Source organism: Epinephelus fuscoguttatus, linkage group LG7 (assembly GCF_011397635.1).
Source record: "Epinephelus fuscoguttatus linkage group LG7, E.fuscoguttatus.final_Chr_v1".
Classification (NCBI taxonomy): domain Eukaryota; kingdom Metazoa; phylum Chordata; class Actinopteri; order Perciformes; family Serranidae; genus Epinephelus; species Epinephelus fuscoguttatus.
Window position 1 is genome coordinate 8939519 of NC_064758.1, and position 18432 is coordinate 8957950.

The following is an 18432-nucleotide window of genomic DNA, read 5'->3' on the forward strand; positions in this document are numbered from 1 at the left end:
TAGCTATGGATAAGTACCTCATATGACCCCACTTCAAAAAGTCTGAACTATCCCTTTAAAAGGAAGGTTTCTTCTCACTGCTGTCACCAAGTGTGTGCTCATGAGGACATTGTTAGGTCTAAGTAAATTGAATTAAAGGATATGGTGCTAGATCAGCTCTACATGAAAAGTGTCCTGAGATAACTTTTGTTATGATTTGGTGATATATCAATAAAATTGACTTGACTTTATTAAATGCCAATCTGGATTTTACTTAAAATACACTTAATATTTTGGCCTGAGGGTGGTGCTAGAGGAAAGCTCAAAATGTGTTCAAAATGGACTAAATTAATTCTGGGTAGATTTAATGTGTCTCAGTCCATTAGACTTGAATATTCTGTGTGAGTGAGAGTAAATTGTGCCCTGATGGTGGCACAAAAAACCCCCACAAGGATTCATCCTCTGAGGGCAACACACATCCACAGCAGAGTTCATTGCCAAAGTCTCAGATTTTACACACAGAGGCTCTGAAATGAAATCCAGTCTTACCCTGGGTCCAGTTATGCCAGGTCCACCAATGTTACCTTCAGGTCCCCTAATGCCCTGTGAAACACATTGCAGAGAGATGAGGACAGACAAAGAGGGAGAGACAGAGAGGGTTACTGCTTCAGCCCAACTGTATGTGGAACTGCTGATATTTACTGATCAAGCAGCTCACCTTGGGGCCTGGAATCCCCTCTTCACCTTTTGGACCTGGAGGTCCTGGTAAACCCTGCAGAGAAAGACATCAGCGAGGTTGGAGAGAGGACAATGAAAGGCAGATGAATGTGTGTATAGACAACAATAAGGAGAAGGACATTAAAAGTGTTTTCTATTCTACTTCTGTATTTTGCTGACTCCACTATTTCAGTTTAGACTCACCTGGACTCCTGGTCGCCCAGCATCTCCTTTTTCCCCTCTTGCACCAGGCGGACCCTTATGGGAAAAATATGACAAGTAGGCCCACATTTCATACAACATAATAGATTCATGAGCCCATCTTAACAAATTACCTACCATGGTTGATAACACTATACACATGTACATATTCAAAGCTAAGAATGTTACCCACCACTTTACCCTGCACAGACATGCCTCGGGGTCCTATGCTGCCAAGGGGTCCAAGACCTCCCTCAAATCCGGCTTTTCCTGGAGGTCCCACCTCCCCCTGAAACAAAGAAACACTATGTAGAGCTGCAAGGCATGCCTGTAAATAAAACATGCACATTAATGTGTAAATGCCCTGCCAAATTTACATGATTAAAATTGACCTTGTGCATTTTTTTTTCCGTAAATGTGTCCCTTTTAGAATTATAAAAACATTCAAGTGTGAATAAAAGCAGTCACATTCCCAGGAAAGGAACAAACAGGTGCGCTTAAGGAAAATGTATAAAATCTGTGTTTGCCCTAGTGCTGGACTTACACCTGCAGGAAACTAAAGCCTTACTAATAAACACCCTGCAACGCTCTCGAACTAAGCCTGAAGAAATATTTCCATCATACCTTTTGGCCTTGTTCTCCCTTATCACCTTTCTCACCACGAGGACCTGGCTTTCCCTGGGTAAAAGAAAAATAATTAAATGTCAACATGTTATCAAACAGCTGGGTCACACAAAACAATGACTCAGCTAACACTGAAAGCCTAACTGCGATCTCACTGTGACATACAGATGGTCCAGGGGAACCCGGAGCTCCGGGGATGTCAGAGGAACAGGTACAGGTGTACGCCGGGGCAGGACAGCCCTCCTCATCTCTCTGACACACACAGACACACATTGACAATGAAGACATTAAATGGGCTGTATGCAACATTCAGAACATTAGTATAGCAGCAAACCACTTTTTGCTATGTATAGATTTAGTGGAGTAATGGCATCCTGAGCAGAGAATGATGTCACTGTGTGTTTCTGTGTGTTGTGATCTGAGCCTCGAGCCTGCTGTGGTCGTCCATCAGGCTGCGCGTGTGTGAGTTCCTGTAAGTGTGTCCCACTGCCTAGCTCATCACCACCACTCTGCACTATGCTCATACAGTGGTTACCACTGATATCGGGACAATGTCGAAGTGTAGTGTAGTGCTGTAGTCATTGTACTTCATACACTGGTTCACACACAGCATCAACTCACAATATGCCAAGATAGAGTTAGATATATGTAGATATAAATAGTAATAGACTGACCACTCCAGGCAGGTCACAGCAGGTATCGTCTAAAGCCCATGTGGTGTTACAGACGATCTCAAAGGACTGCAGCTGGAACTGAAAACAATGAAGAACAAAGGATACATGTTGAGCACATGAGGGATGTGTTTTTAATATATGCTCAGGGTGTGTAATTTACTGACAGGACAAACCTGGATTAGAATTGAATTATAGAATAGAATAAAAAGTACCGGCACAGATCCACTATTGGGTCCTCTGGTCTTCACCAGTTTTCCCAACATCTCAAAACCATCAGTTGGTAGGTTGCCTAGAGGGCGGGCAGGCCTCTCACCAACGCGCTGGCAGTCCACAGATAGGGACACACTCACCTGGCTGACAGACAGGTGAATCTGCCAATCACAGAAGAAAGAGGACTGATCAAATGGAGCCACAAGAGAGAAAAATGTCATGCAATCCTAGATTCTTTTTGACCATGTAGTCAGATTTTCCTGTCATGCACCTATACTTTTCACCTCACATTTTCTTTGCCTCACATGATATCAATGTTTCAATTTTTTTTTGCTAGATGACACTGAATGTTTAATTGTCTTGCTCACTGTATTATCTCACCTTGTGAAAACTGCCATAGAACAGTCGGTGGACCTGCGACTGGTCAAAGGTCAGTTCCTGCACTTCTCCCCTGTAGTCCAGACTGAAATACACCAGATGCTTGGTAGTAGCTGTAGAAAACACCAAAACAGAGGCAGATATTCAGTGATAAACTTCTGACTCGTGTGCTACAGATGCCAAAGTCTGCTGCAAGGTGTGTGATCTGGTGGGGTGTAAGAAGCAGACAGAGCCTCTGCTGGGGGTTCACACTATTAACTCTTTTTAAAATTATTTCTTAAGAAGTGCTGTGAAACACAGCCAGTCTACTTTCCAAAAATCTCTAAGGACAATGAGAGATCTGATCTCAGTTACCCATAAATCCTTACAGAGAGAGAAAACGTTTTAAGGCCAAACCCACAGGGTACGAGACAGCAGAGGTCAGTGATGGCATCCTTTGAATCCCCCAAAAAATTCAGTTGAATGTTTACTTTTTAAAGGATAAGTCTGCGACACTATGTTTCTCTGTATATCTACATTCCTTATACAGTATCTTGTTAACAGATCTCATAAAAAGACCAAAACAATGAATTAACCCTTCTAAGAAGTATTGTTTGTTCATCCAAGCCTGATATATCTCCATGCCATAGGGTTCCACTGTTTTCCAAAAACTATTAAAGACACATCAGTGTATTGTTGCACTGGGTTACCATGAACACACATACTAGTTTATTTTGAGGTGATCTGTATACACTGACATGCAGCCAGAAATACTCATAAGTGCAACAAATGTGGATTAATCCATCTGAAAATAGTCGCCAACACATTAACTATTTCCTCCTGTTTAAATGTCTGATGAAAACTACATTGCTCAGCTATTTTAGGTACTGACTATATAGTAATTGTTTTCACATCTTTAATAGGAACCAGTGGGCTTGGAAATCTGAGTGCCACAGACAAGGTTAGAAAATTCTTAAGCATTTGGTAAATAAATAAATAATTTTACCCCTTTTGTGGATTTTGGCTGTTTGCAACACATATCAACTAATCTCATGTTTCATCTGTAGTTATATTTTATCACAGTGAAATGATCTAACTTGTTTTAAGATACTGAAAAACTCCCAAAATAACTTTCATATTCGCTTATTTTCATTGTCAATTATTGTGCTGATTATTTTCTCAACAAATTTTTCTGCCTGTGAAATTTCAGACTTAGTGAAAAAATGAATTTTCTAAAGCACAAGACCTTTAAATGCCTTATTTTGTCCGACAAACACTCCAAAATCCAAAGATATTCAGCTTATTATTACATTTGACAAAGACAAGCCGGAAAGCCAAAAACTGAGAAGCTTAAATTAAACAATGTTTCGTAATGTTGCTTGAAATAAGACTTAAACAATTTATATCAGAATAATTATTTTTCTGTTGATTACTAATCAACTGATTAATTAATCATTTCAGCTCTTTATAAAACCATAACTTAGATGGAAATCTGAACTGCTGTCCTGCTGCGGATTTCTGCTAAAGGTGGCTGCAGTGCGGCGCTGCTGTGTTCAGAAAAAGTGAACCTGAGGCCGTCTTGTTGGGGAGTTGTACCTTATATTATTTCCATGTGACAAATCAATGACTGACTGATTGAAATTGTTGTCCTAACACGTCATGACAGTTGGTCATAAAGTCTTTTCTGAGAATATGAGACTAAAGGGATAAAAAAAGATGCAAAAATATAACTCACGGTCAAGCACTACTCCCATCTTAGGCTGGAAGTCGTTGTCAGTGAGCTGCCAGAGAGCGAAAGGCTCCCTGGGTGTTTCCTGCAAGACGCGAAATGCAATGCTGATGGTGTGTTCTGGAGAGAAACCTGCAGGGTGGATAAACCTGGAAGGAGAGAGGGACATAAAGATAAAATTGCATATTGATAGCTCTGTATCAGTCTTTTGAAGTGAAGTCCTCTTCATCACGCTCATTGACTGTATCATGTGTCAAACACGCCTGGCTGTTCTGAGGGAATCCAGTAGACCTCCTTTTACCACTTTAATTTCACTGAAAACCTGGCTCTTGTTTCATCCAGCTACAGTCACCTTCAACCAAAGTCACACCAACTCAGCTTGTGCACCAAACAGTCCGGTTTCTATAGAAACACAAGGAAAATGCAGGTCCTGTGTTTAAATACACCGTCAACACCTCCAATTATGATCGGTGGAGAGGTGCTGGAGCATGCTGAAAACTCTACTAATCTTGGCTGCATTACCAAAGTGACAGTGGAGCCAAGAGCTAGAATTAACAAAGGTAGGAGTGCCGTCTGTCCGCTCCACCCCATCTGGAAGTTTAAAGTCTGAAGCCTCAAGACAGGCATTACAAGAGCAATATGAAGTCTCTACTGCTGTTGGGCTCTGAGCGCTGGAGGATCATCAAAAATGTATTCCACAACACATCTGCTGAAACTGTCACTACATCTATTCAGTATTACGCGAGTCAGACAGTCTGTGAAAAAATCATGTTCCTCCTCCTCGTGGTGTTTCTGATAGTATTTGCTGGAATCCACTGTGGCTGAACCAAAACAACCAATCAGAGCTGAGAAGTCTCTAAAGCAGCTGTCAATCATTGCTCATGAACTGCGGTCAAACTGAGCATCGCTGATCAGATATGAAACAAGATTCTGTTACCATATTGCTTTTTTCTCACCTCAAATGTTTTCAGAAACATATTTTAGCGTACTGTTTAGCTATGAAAGTTTGCTCCGGCCGGTGGGCAGTGCATTGTTTTGGCTTGACTGTTTCCAACATGGCAGCCGGGTCACAAGGTCTTTCACAGATTATCTGTCTCATGTACTACTGCAACAGTTCTGGTAAATATGACAAAAGTTATTTTCATAAAAATTACAAACTACAGTTTTAATTGTCTGTTGGTGTTGATTCAGTCACCTTCTGTGACACCCTGATGCCACAGTAGATCTCTTATCAGTGTTGGAGTAGCAGTTAGCCAGTGTTATTCTTACAAAGTGTTTCTTAATTATTTCCTGAGTAACTGCCATTTCCTTAAAATGATGCTGGAGTGAGTGAGCATGTTCCAGTCCTCCATCTTTATGTCTCTTCCTCACATCACTCTCTTTTCATGTTGTGAAAAACAACCTCTGTGGATCCACCATTTTTCTTCACATATATTTGGGACACAGTATTGACTCTTTAACGGATTAGGATTTGATTGCTTTGGCTGTATCTGGAATTTCTTTTATAGGTTGCATGACATTGCATATTCAACTTTGTAGTATGCATGTAGCATGAACACAGCTGAACAAACACCACTCAATGAAGGTAACCAAGTCTGTATTGAAGGGAATGTTCACTGCACTGCAATCCTTATCAACAGCTATATAGCTGAATGTTAGTAATCATTCGAATATAATTATATTACTTAATATGGGGCTGCATTTATGGTTACTGGTGTATAAATACAAACAAAAATATGAAAAGAAGCAGAGAGTGAACAGAAAGCAGGAGGAGATGATCTCACTTAGTGCTCTGTGTCAGCTGGACGTCTCTATACAGAGTGTAGGTGGGGAGCGTATTGAAGACAAAAGGCTCGGCTGCCACGCCCTCCACAGACGAGTGAGCTCTCTGAGTCAGACCAAATGCTTCCATCATGTCAAATCCTAAGACAAAAACCACATGACAGGCAGAAAATTAGGTGTATCATTCAACACTACATGGTGACAGTTTATTTTCCAAAATCTGATTTTATCTGAATGAGCCTTTTTTTTGCAGTCATGTGAGAGGACAGCTTGCCTCACCTTTAACAATGTTGTTTCTGATGGTGACTTCAGGGCAGACTGTAACACAACAGGGTAGAGTTGAATCATTGTGAACAAGGCAAAGACACCATTGATTTAGAAGATTTTTTGCAGCAGAAAAAAAAATTTGAAAGTCTCACTATGGGCACTTCACTACACTAAAACAAATGTGAAAATTGATGAAGGACCATTTGATAAGATTACATCTCAAAGAAGTTAATATGACGTACAAAAGCACTGCATCACAATATGTAGCAGACTTACTCATATGAAAGAATACAATTAGAATATGATCATGGGTCACCTTCATTGTGGATAGGGTACATTCTGGGATGGATGGGAATTCTGGCAGGAGCTGTGGCTGTAAAAGGAAGAAATAAAACCAGTCATTTAACACACAACTAAAATCTTCAGACTTTTACAGATTTTTCTTCAAGGATTATTCACTGACTGTATCAATCTAGTGATTTGATTACATTCCATTGAAAAGCAGCTTAGAAATAATTTATCTATAATCTATTTAATAAGATAATTTAAAAATAAGCAGGTTTTGGCATTTCTGGTAAACTAACTCTACCATCACTGTGATCAGCTCAGACCTGTTGGATGGAGAATGGAGACGGCAGCGCCCTCTGCTGAGCCCAGAAGTGAGTGCACGCTGATGCGATACAGAGTCTCTGGTTCCAGATCAGTGAAACAGTGGCTGCTGCTGGACTCATCGACAGTTTGTTCCTTTGTTCGCTTGTCTACACACAATGCACACAGACAGACAGGATGCAGATTAACTAATGTAGTTTCTGAGACAGCCATTTGTACCCAGAATTGTCAGTTACTATAATATTTACAATAGGTTACCTTTAACAGACTGTATGACAATACGATATCCATCGACAGCAGACACAGGTCTCCAAGACACACAGATACTGGAGTGGTCTGACCTGACCACACTCACACTACTAACCCTCAGACTGGCTGTATGGAGAGACAGACAGACAGATTGGTAAAATGGAAAGCTGATGAGCAGAAAGGCAAGAAATCAGATTTAAAGACACAACAGCCAGAAGAGAACAGCCTCATTTTACATTTGACTTTATGATATTCACCAGGGCCAGTATGTATGAAACCTCGAAGACATAGTCTTAAGAATGGTCAGAAACTAGTACCGAGAAGCTTTGTTTAGAAAAGCTAAGGTGTTGTAAAATAAGGACTGAACTTGAGGCAGTTTATCAGATTTTTTTAGCTCCCTATGGAGCCACAAAATTTCATGATAAACAGACCCTTGGCTCACCCACGATAACAGAATGGTACCCGAGCCGGACCTGATTGACCATAATAAAATGTGGACCTGTACCTGTGCAGGTCCCAGGTCTGGTCTCGCGTCTGGGTAGACCCATGAAGAGCTCTAATTTGATGTGTAAGATGCCCTTGAAGTATAACCATCATTTTTTATATCCAACATTCCTATATTTAAATATACTGAAGCATGAATACACAAGAATAAAGTTAAGTATATATATTTTCTTTAATCTCCACTAGAAAGTGTTAACTTATAATCATAATAGCCTTATATACTTGGGCCTCATAAAAACTGTTGTTGTTGCTGTTTAAAACTCACCAGAGCTATTCTACAGCCCAGCCGATAGAACTGTAAATACACAGCAATAAAGAGCTTTGTATTATGTGAAGATTAGGAAGAAGAATCCCACCAACATGCAGGCATTTCAATTTATTCATGCTGAATCTATCTTGTTATAACCTGAATGATTTCAGCTTTTTGCTGTTATGTTGTGTGGGTATTGGGACAGAATTTATTTTTGTTGTCAAGTTATCATATTTTTTTCTTGAATATATTTTCTTTGTATGCCCTCTGCCTCTGTGCATGTGATACAGCCACCTACTGGCAACTCCTTACTAACTTGGAAGACCTCTAGGGTCCTCTTAAATGATGCATGAATCGACCATTTGATGAAGGTGTGCATGGTGAACGTTGGGGTGCAAAGTTGGAATATTCATATTTAACGGTTTATCAATAAAATAGAGTAAAGAAGGGGTCAGACTTGGTAAGTATTCACTTCTACCTACTCCTTGGCAGATACTACTTACTGTGTTCAATAAATATATTTGCTGGGTATTCTTGTTTTGTTTTCCTACTTAAATATTAATATACATTTTTTTTATGTGTGGAATAAAATCTAATTTAATTCTGATGCACTTGAGGTCAAAGTGTTACCCTGAGCACCTTTATACATACCAGCCCTGGCTTTTGAGAAATGAAATGTCAACATCCTTTTCTTGTCTTCCTGTGCAGTAAGGTAACATGGCAGGAGAAATTATGTTGATTGATATGATGACCAATGAAAAGTTGATGGCGGGTTTTTATCATATGGACTGTGGCATAGTCAATAACAACAATAACATGTTAACAAAACAAGTGCGTATGTTTATTTTTGTTTGACTAAACACATGTATATTTTTATTGGGGCAATGTAGTTTTTTTAAGATTATTTATTTGTCACGTATGAAATATATATAGGTGTACTGTGATGTTTTCCCACCGTCTTCTAAGGAAATAGAACTAGTGATATTTTATATGTTCCTTTGCCCTTACCTTACCTACCTTAAATATGACCTCTCTTCTTTATCAATCTACCAGTGTTTTACCATTTAGAATAAAATCTGACATAAGTTTAATTTAATTATTATTATTATTTATTTACTTATTCTTTTTTTTTTCCAAAAAGCCATGTGTTTTCTTTCAGTGTCTGACTCACTGGTTTTGCCCTGAGCTGAACCGCTGCCTCCTTCTCTGTTGCGGTACTCAGCAGTGACCAGGATGCTGTAACGTGTATCAGGCTGTAATGACTCCAGCACCACCCGCTTTTCACCACCTTGGACTAACACCTGTAAACAACAAAGCCACTTTTCAAAGTCAAGCTTTTAACGTGACACATCCATCTGTCGACACAGTGACAGAGTTAATTTGCAGTTTTTGGAAGTCTCTGTGACCCCTGGGAGGCACTGTAATTTACTGTCTAACAGGATGAAGGACAAAGTGGTCAAAGAGGTGGCGATTATGGCCCACTTACAGTGCTGTCCTGGGATTCAGCTGCAGTCAGGGCAGTGTATGTCACACGATACTGAAGGACGTGAGCATTGGGAGGTACCCAGCTGACTACCATGCTGACCGCTGTCTCCTCTGAGACCGATATGCTGGATGGGCCTCCACCAGACACTGCAGGAACAAAATACAATATTACAGATATTCAAATTCACTACAAGGAAATCTTTATTGACGACAGATGAGAAATATGTCCATAATGAGGAGACAACTGGCATACAACTGGCCTCTGCCTGTGAAACATTAAAAAAAAAAAAAACTAACGAGAACTGGGAATCTGAAGGAAAGTAGTGGAAATAAAGAGCACAGAGCATTCTACAGAAGTTCAAGATAAAGTAATGTATAAATTAAGAAAAGGCTACAAAATATTATCCAAGTGTCTGGATATCCCAGTAAGCACTGCTGGATCATAGTAAGGTAATGGAAACTGCATTGCAACACCCTGGCACTGCCCAGATGAGACTGTCCCTCAAAACTATGTGTCTGGGCAAGGAGACTTGTGAGGGAAGCCACCAGCAATCAAACAATCACTTTGAAGGAGCTAGAGTTCAGTCACTGTGAAGGTGTACCAGGAAACCATATCAAGAGGTTCACATAAAACTGGCTTTTATGGGAGGGTGGGTAGAAAGAAGGCATTAATCAAGAACTGGAATATCCGCCTCGTGGTTTGACACCTCCACCAATCCTGTCAAGCTGCAGTTTACATCTATGTCTGTCCAGTCTCATACAATATATGGAGTGAAGACTCTTGACGGAATTTAATGCAGGATATTAGATGTCTTTTTTTAGTGAAATTGAAATTGACATGTATGATCATTCCAGTGAACAATTTTAAGTGAGAAACCTGCTGTCTTCACTTAGAAACTATATTTACAGAAGAGCACAAAGGACTGATTGAGAGCTTCATCACATGGTGCAATGACAATCAGCTGAAGCTCCATATCAGCAAAACCAATGAGCCTCTTGTGGACCATTAAAGAAAAAGTGCAGAACACAAAGTTGTAGCCATGACCGGTGACAATACTTAAAAAATGGATGTTGCTGCAAAGTAGCTACAAATTATAAAACATGGTTGCTTAACACGTCTTCAATCAGGCAGCACAGTAGCGCTATATAGTAAGCACAGTTTCAAGGTGAGCACCCAAGATTAGTGTCACCAATTCAGTGTCTGACCAAATGTCTCTTCCTCTCTTCCTGAATTATGATGCTGAGTAATGGCAAGAAAAGTGTTTGCAGAACATGATGATGGCACAGTGGATTTGACCTTTGAACTTTTGGATATAAAATGTTATGTTGCCCTGATGACATCATTTGGAGCCAGAACCTGTGCAGTAGTGATCGCTGCAAGTATTGAGTTCCCGCCCATACACCCATCCAACCAATCATGAGCAGTGCCACTGATAGCAAGCATAGTGACTGGCACAAACAGCTGTCAATCATGACCTCTCGTTTTTAACATCAAATTACTAGTTATAAACAAAGTTAGAAAAACAAACACTTGAACACACATCAGTGTGACAACAACTACCTAAAATGACAGAAACTATCATTGGGAAAAATGTATTTGATTTTTTAGTTTGGCCCATGTCTGTTCCACTAAGATGAAGGGGGTGGAGTTTATGACCTGTACTGCAACCAGCCACCAGGGGGCGATCAAGATGTTTTGGCTTCACTTTTGGGGAGCTGTATTGTCATTCATCTTTATACACAGGCAATGTATTTAACACAGAACCAGGCAATGTAATCAGCACCATTATTTTCTTCTACATGCTACCCAGTTCTCTTACTGTAAATTCAAAACGACCTGGACATGTCAAATGTATCTTTCCTTGTTCACTGAAGGAGTTTCTTTGAAAGAAAACGACATAGCCAGTTCATATTAAGGGACATCATTTATCTCTCCAGTGCTGCAGACAGTATTTTAATGTATTAGTGTGTAGTGTGTGATTTTGTTTGTGTATGGGCGTGTGTGTGTGACTCACAGGTGCTGTAGCGTATGGCCACAGCTTCACTCTGAGCTCCATCTCCATAAAGTGCAGACAGAGAGATCTGGTATTCCTTTTCGTCCTCCACCCCCTCCAGGATTGCCCCCTCACTCTCACCACTCACCCTCAGCTAAAACAAACAGTAAAGAGCAACACTTCATTTATATCATATAGGCTAGTAATCAATATAACACATTTACTCAGTCTTATACTGTCTTTAACGTGCATTTTCTTGCTTTATTACGTAAAGCGCTTTGAGTTGCACTTGCTGTGTGAACTGTGCTCTACAAAATAAAGTTATTATAATTATTATTATCATTATACACTCCATCCATCTCCACCTGTCTCAGGTCTCCCCCACTGAGGGAAATCCACTTGATGAGATAAGAGACAACATCATCGGCTGCAGCCTCCCAGCGGACGGTGATATCACTGCCTGAGAAATTAGTCACCCTGAGGTCTGTTGGGGCAGGCACCTTCACTAGGAGAGAAGGGAAATGTGTCAGGAAAAAGAAAGAGAGACTTTAGTCTGATATGATTTTTTTCACTCACATTTAATTCAATGTTTCCTCTCACTGCTGTGCTGTTACACAAGACTACTTCCATTCTTCAAAGGAAATAAAAGATGATGTCTTTGAGCAACTAAGACTTGTGTGTGCGTGTGTGTGTGTGTGTGTGTGTGTGTGTGTGTGTGTGTGTGTGTGTGTGAGTGAGTGTGTCTTACGTGTGGTGACGTTGCTGGTGAGTGCTGCAGAAAGGCCTTGTGGGTAGTGAGACTGGACTGAAACCAGGTATCTAGACAGAGAGGAAAGGTTCTGCACCAGCACTGAGTTCAGTCCTGTTACCTCCACCTGGAAAGAGAGCAAATGATACTGACTATGGCTGCACTTACATGGTCCATTCACACATAATGAATGTGATTGATAGTCCAAACAAAATTTTGAAAAAGATTGGCAAAGGTCCTGTACTTGGCACTACTATTGGTTTACTGTTGTAGCAACACTTCCATTGGAATGTAATGTGACTGAAGCAAAGTTATATCAAGTGCATGTGACTGGCAAAGTATTAGAGAAGTGGGTCTTTTCAGATGAACAGCTATGGCTTGACTCAAATAGGTGATCACAGAGAGTAACGGTCTTTTAACTGTGCACACAGGTTAAAAGACAGGGGGAACAGATAGATAAACATTATAAGGGAACAATATTTGGAGGACTGTTCTGTCAAGTTGCACTCAAGTATCATCCTTCAGGTACAATAAAACTTCTGATACGGACTTCTGATCTTCAGAAAATAAGGAGTGGAGGTTAAATAATATTAAGGTAGGCTAGCTCCATTTGTTATTTATGACCACTGAATGAAAGCAGAGATTCATAATTGGTGTCAGAAAAATAGTTTACTGTAACACGTGTCCTGTCCTGTACGCTGCACATAACAGAATGGCAGTCAGCCACTCGGAGCTGTGTGTAAATGAGACACCGTTTGATGGTTAATGCATAACTCATATATGATGAAGTACAGACGATATGTTTATACTTAAACAATCAAAGAGGAATTGTATAATGGCTAACATGCTGTGACCCGCTTGTTTTCAGTCTGCTGTGGCGCCAGTCATTAGTCTGTTCTTTCAATTGTTGATGTGGCAATACATTTCAAAATTTATGAACCAACATTTTTTAGTTAGTTCTGTCGTGTTTTACATTTAGCAGTTACAGTCTTATTCAGATTATGAGTGAAATAAAAGGCTCCATGTAAACACAACTTGTGAGTATAAAAAGAGAAACAAGAAACAAAGGAGAGAATCCATTAAATGATTTTGGGCCCCTTTTAAAAGTTCTATAGCACATGGTCTAAAGTGCATGGTGCAAATGCATTTAGGGCTTGTCTAACTCCACTTTGCTAGTTAAATGGCATATAATCTGGGTGCAAAATAAGGGATAAAGGGGTTGTACTGAAGTCCCTTAATTAATCATAGGTGTGTTTTGATCATAACATGAATTCAACTAATCTGAATGTTGTCTTCCATTCCCTTTAAAAGTAAGGCAGGCCTGCTACTTAAATGGCAGATTTGGCAAATTGGAGAAGGGAGCAGTTTTCTGCTGAGAGTATCGAATAATAGCAGTAATATCACTGCAGAAAATACTGTGGGGCATTTAAGCAGCAAAACCAAGAACTGTAGTTTTATTCTTGACGGAGGAAACAGAACTTAACTTTTAGCTTCTGAAATATTCAATGAAATTACGACACTCCTTGTAAATGTGCCCAGCCTCTCTCTTAATGGGGAGTCGGACAGCAGCTCTGCCACCTTCACATTTTAAAGAATTAATATTTTCTTTATTAATGATTTATTATCTCACCCAGTGGCAAACCATCCACGTGTCCCTGTGTGTTTAACAAGCAGAGTGTATGAGCATGTGAATCCGCCAATATAGGTGCATTTTACTATCTGAATAATGCACCCTCTATAAAAAGAGGGAGAAAATTCTGCACCATTCTGACTTCAGACCAGTTGTTTTTTGGTCAGTAGCAATATACCAACAATGCACCTCAACACACCTCATTTTAAGACCTGCACACAAAACAACATGGGCACTGGCCGTAACTATGGAAACTGTGTCAATCTGAAATTAGCAATGACAGTTGTGCTGCGCTGTGTGCCACTTCGGCCAGGTGTAAGATAGGGCTCTTTATTTCCTTGACAAGGTGTTGATGCGCAAGATTATCTTTGTAAAAAAAAAAAAAAAAAAGTAGAAGTACTGAACCCACTGAGAGACAGCAGAATTTCAATCAATTCATACACATGTCTCTGAGAGTAAAGGCGCAATCTCAGTGCTAGGGACAGTTAGAGACAAAAGGCTTGTAATTTGACACCACTGTGCCCTGGAAGTTACCTGCTTGACATCACTGCCATGGTTGGTGCTGTAGGTGATTCTGTGGCCAGGGACGTCCACAGCTCCAGGCGCCCAACTCACCTTTAGCATACTGTGGGTGACCATTGGGAACTGAACACTAACTGGTGGTGGGAGAGGGACTGTGGGGAGTGACAGTAAAATAAAAAGTGAGGGATGAAGAGGATGAATGTGATGAAAGACAAATGATTAGGGTACTTAACTGATTGATGAGTGCCACTGAGAAGTTAATGTGCTAGAGATGTTGATAACAGAGAAGCAAGAGGGAACAGTAATAAAGGAAGATCTGTAAGAAATTAAAGGAATATTTCATCCCCCAAACATTTGTGGGGAATGTCTTACATGTGGTTGCAACAGCAGTGACAGGGTCGCTGGGATCCTCATCATACAGAGCATAAAGAGTGACAGAGTAGTCTGTTGCCGGCAGTAACCCTGCCAGCTCCACCACTGTCTGGTCTGCACTGAATTTCTCCTGCAGCAACACAGAAACAAAATGCAAAGGTGGAGTTAGTAGTATGTTAGGATTCTCTCTGCCTGCATTAGTGTGTGGTGAAACAGTAATAATGTAAAAAGCCTGCAATGCTATATGTGGCATGTGTACTATATCACATCTGTATTTAAGAGACAGATGACATTAGGCCATCTCCAGTGAGGTGCATACTTTATATTGCAGTTAACACATTGTTCTGAGTACATATCACATGTAAGCTGCTGCAGCATTCTTGCTCTTCTTTGCCCTGTACATTATGTTTTCACCTACCTCCTTACTTGTTGCCGATACGCTTTTCTGTCTGCTGACTACCCTGCTTATTGCTGGCTTATATTAATTTACTTTTGATTATAAATCACATTTGTGTGATACATGTGTAAACCATCCAGATCCAGTTCTCACCTCCTTGGCATCGTCGGGCTCTCCGTGGTTGAGTGCTGAATACAGGATCATGTACTGTGTTGCACCGGGCGCTGCACCCCAACTCACTCGCAGCGTGCTGTAAGAGGAAGGAGTCACCTCCAGGTTGGCAGGCATGGCCAGTGGCACTGAAGTGGCACCAAGAGACAGGAAACAATATAAAAAAGTATATGGTCAATATAGGTGATATTTGATTTTTCTGAAGTACCACACAGTCACAATGAGCAATGGCTTGATGAACGCAGGGCACAAGTGTCTTGCTAAATGATATACATCTGTTCATAACTGTACATAGGCACAATACAGAGTGAGTCTGTACCCTGTTGTGTCACAGACAAGCTTTCTAATCAGGAGCCCAATTTGCCTTTGCTCACCTCTCCGGGTCACAACCAGTGCCATCATTAGGCCTGGGCGTCCATTAAGTGAATGTCTTATAAATAGCCATGGATCTAAATATATAGGTTATATATAGTTTTCAAAAATGAGAGGTCTAACTTTTAAAAAAAAAAGCCTTAGATCAAATTATCTGTCCCTCTGTTCATATTTGTATGTACTTAGTTACATTCCACCACTGTTAAAATCAATACATGCACTGTTTTTCCTGTACAACTACTGATATTTCTCTTATTACAATTAATCTGGAAAGAAAAAAAAGTTTTTGAGGGTAATCAAAGTGCCAGAGTGCATACAAAGCATCAACAGAGCTTGTCTACCACACACAAAAAATCCTGTGAAAGGATCCCAGACTAAGCCCCCAATGGCCTCAAATTTTAGAAAAACCCGAGAACACCCAAACACTGCCAGAACAAAACTCGCAAAACAGTTAAAAGGGAAATATGCCCATTTTCAAAATTCATACATGCCATTCCCATGACAGTCCAAAAATATTTAACATGAACAACTCCATTCCAAATCCAAAATCCAGAGTGCCAAATCTCAAATTTGTGATGTTATCATGTACAAATCCTGGAGCTGCTATACAGATAATGAACTGGGAAAGATAATAGAAATAGAAGGGGAGAAGAACAGACTTTCCCATTCAAATAAATGATGCAGGATGGTTAGATCTGTGGGGTGTCTGTGGCTCTCAGCCTCAAATGAGTTAGTTCCTACTGAAAATGCAAATCTGTGAAAACAGATCATGAAAAAATACTAGATGATATCCTCAAACAGGTGGGCACATGAGGAGATGGAGCATTTGTTGGGGACTAACTTCAGCTGCAGACTTTGATGTAACAGTGAGTATGTGAGGCAGCAGGAGGTGCATGTGGGACTAAGACAATATAAACTACAGTGTATATGTTCATGCTAATGATATAGATGTGTCTTTAATAGTTACTGGACATCAATGGAATCTGTCACTCTATGACAGTGAGGAATAAGATACTAATGTAATACGTGTTAGTAGGATCAATTGGTTTTGGTATTTTCATGGAATTTTGATGAAAAAAAAAAAAGAATATAATTCCACTCATCCTTTAACTGAAGCCTTTCATCCAGATGGGAAAAAAGGTGCAGAGATGCACTATTGCAGTAATGCAAGTACAAGTGATACACTGACAAACAAAAACGTGTGACGCGTGACTGATCAACAAACGAATCCTTTAAAGGGGTAGTTACCTGTAGTGCTATTTATCAGTCTAGATTTTTTGGTGAGAGTTGCAGAATGTTGGAGATATAGGCCATAGAGATGTCTTCCTCCTTTCTAATATAATGAAATGAGATGGCCCACTGCTTGTGGAAAAGAAGGCAGACATCTCTACGGCTGATATCTCCAACACATGGCAACTCACACCAAAACAATCTATACTAATAAACAGTTCTACAGGTAAGAAGAAAAAATTGTATTTCTGATTTCGGGGTGAACTGTCTCTTTGAAATACACTATTTAGCAATGATGTCATTCTTACATGTAGTGACAGTTCCTCTGAGTGCCAGGCCAACATTGTTTTCATACACAGGAAAGATTGACACATGGTACAGGGTCTGAGAGGAGAGGCCTTCCAGCAGCACAGTGGACTCTGAGCCAGCCAACACCACCTGGGGACAAAGCATCACTTACAATCAGCCACAAAATTGAAGAGCACTTTTATCATTTAGTATACTGACATTAACTGGTGATGTGAAAATACTATATTCCCATTCCACACAGGACCACACAATTTTTCAGTAACAACACAAATTGTTTTGCTGCCTCTGTCCTCTGACAGCTTTAGCATTGTCTGCTGAAAGAACAGCCTTATACTGTTGCAATCAAGCTCATTTTCCTCATTTGGGGTATAATGTATAAAACACTGAGGAGGCTGCTGGAATCTGCCATTCTTCATAGTGATGGTCTTGTTTTGCTTGTATCTGTTCATAGGTCTAAAACCTAATGTGATCATAATTCATGTAAACTAAGGTTGTGTTCTGACCTCCTGTGGACTCTGACCCTCGGCACTATGGTAGACCACTCTGTACTGTTGGACTGCCTTAGCAGGATTGGTCCAATGAAGCTTCACTTCTCTGGAGCCCAGTTCAGAGAAACGGAGATCAGTCGGACTTGGGTAGGAGAGGGCTGGGTCTGCTGTGGGTCCAGGCTCCATTCCTGGAGACACAGTTGCAAGAAATCAGCATATTAGACCTCAACAAGATATTTATAATTTGAAAAATGTGCTGCCATAAAATAAAGTTTGCTTTCACTAGTTGTTAAGAAAAGACAGCTTAAAGAAAGATAGACAGATAAACTGGTTACGTTTTGAGATGCCACGGTCCTCTATCCTCCCACACAGGATGTGGACCAGTCGCGCCACCAGTTTGCTGAGCAGAGGGAAGTCATTGACATTGTAGACGTTCAGATCCACTGGCTCCGACGCCACTTGTCTCAACTCCGCCTCATCAGCATTCTTTACACCTGAATCCAGCACAGGGAAAGGATGTGACTGGATTGAAGAAAACCCCAAGAAACTGCTAAAAGGTCAA

The 18432-nt window shown here is 40.4% G+C and overlaps 1 protein-coding gene across 1 annotated transcript in view; it reads right to left on the reverse strand.

The window, feature by feature from the left end:
• The window catches only part of LOC125891509 (collagen alpha-1(XX) chain), a 46072-nt gene that overhangs the window by 6822 nt on the left and 20818 nt on the right, over nucleotides 1–18432 (reverse strand). Inside the window, exons 10-35 of the mRNA XM_049580856.1 lie at nucleotides 18206–18364; nucleotides 17886–18058; nucleotides 17382–17511; nucleotides 15454–15599; nucleotides 14904–15033; nucleotides 14544–14683; nucleotides 12380–12506; nucleotides 11997–12136; nucleotides 11653–11785; nucleotides 9639–9784; nucleotides 9324–9453; nucleotides 7408–7524; nucleotides 7152–7298; nucleotides 6857–6913; nucleotides 6553–6591; nucleotides 6276–6414; nucleotides 4498–4640; nucleotides 2787–2896; nucleotides 2408–2566; nucleotides 2196–2273; nucleotides 1687–1773; nucleotides 1522–1575; nucleotides 1091–1186; nucleotides 901–954; nucleotides 698–751; nucleotides 529–582 (exon numbers count right to left, since the gene is read on the reverse strand). Of these exons, the coding sequence (XP_049436813.1) occupies nucleotides 529–582; nucleotides 698–751; nucleotides 901–954; nucleotides 1091–1186; nucleotides 1522–1575; nucleotides 1687–1773; nucleotides 2196–2273; nucleotides 2408–2566; nucleotides 2787–2896; nucleotides 4498–4640; nucleotides 6276–6414; nucleotides 6553–6591; nucleotides 6857–6913; nucleotides 7152–7298; nucleotides 7408–7524; nucleotides 9324–9453; nucleotides 9639–9784; nucleotides 11653–11785; nucleotides 11997–12136; nucleotides 12380–12506; nucleotides 14544–14683; nucleotides 14904–15033; nucleotides 15454–15599; nucleotides 17382–17511; nucleotides 17886–18058; nucleotides 18206–18364 (2942 nt within the window). The remainder of the gene's footprint in view (nucleotides 1–528; nucleotides 583–697; nucleotides 752–900; nucleotides 955–1090; nucleotides 1187–1521; nucleotides 1576–1686; nucleotides 1774–2195; nucleotides 2274–2407; nucleotides 2567–2786; nucleotides 2897–4497; nucleotides 4641–6275; nucleotides 6415–6552; nucleotides 6592–6856; nucleotides 6914–7151; nucleotides 7299–7407; nucleotides 7525–9323; nucleotides 9454–9638; nucleotides 9785–11652; nucleotides 11786–11996; nucleotides 12137–12379; nucleotides 12507–14543; nucleotides 14684–14903; nucleotides 15034–15453; nucleotides 15600–17381; nucleotides 17512–17885; nucleotides 18059–18205; nucleotides 18365–18432) is intronic.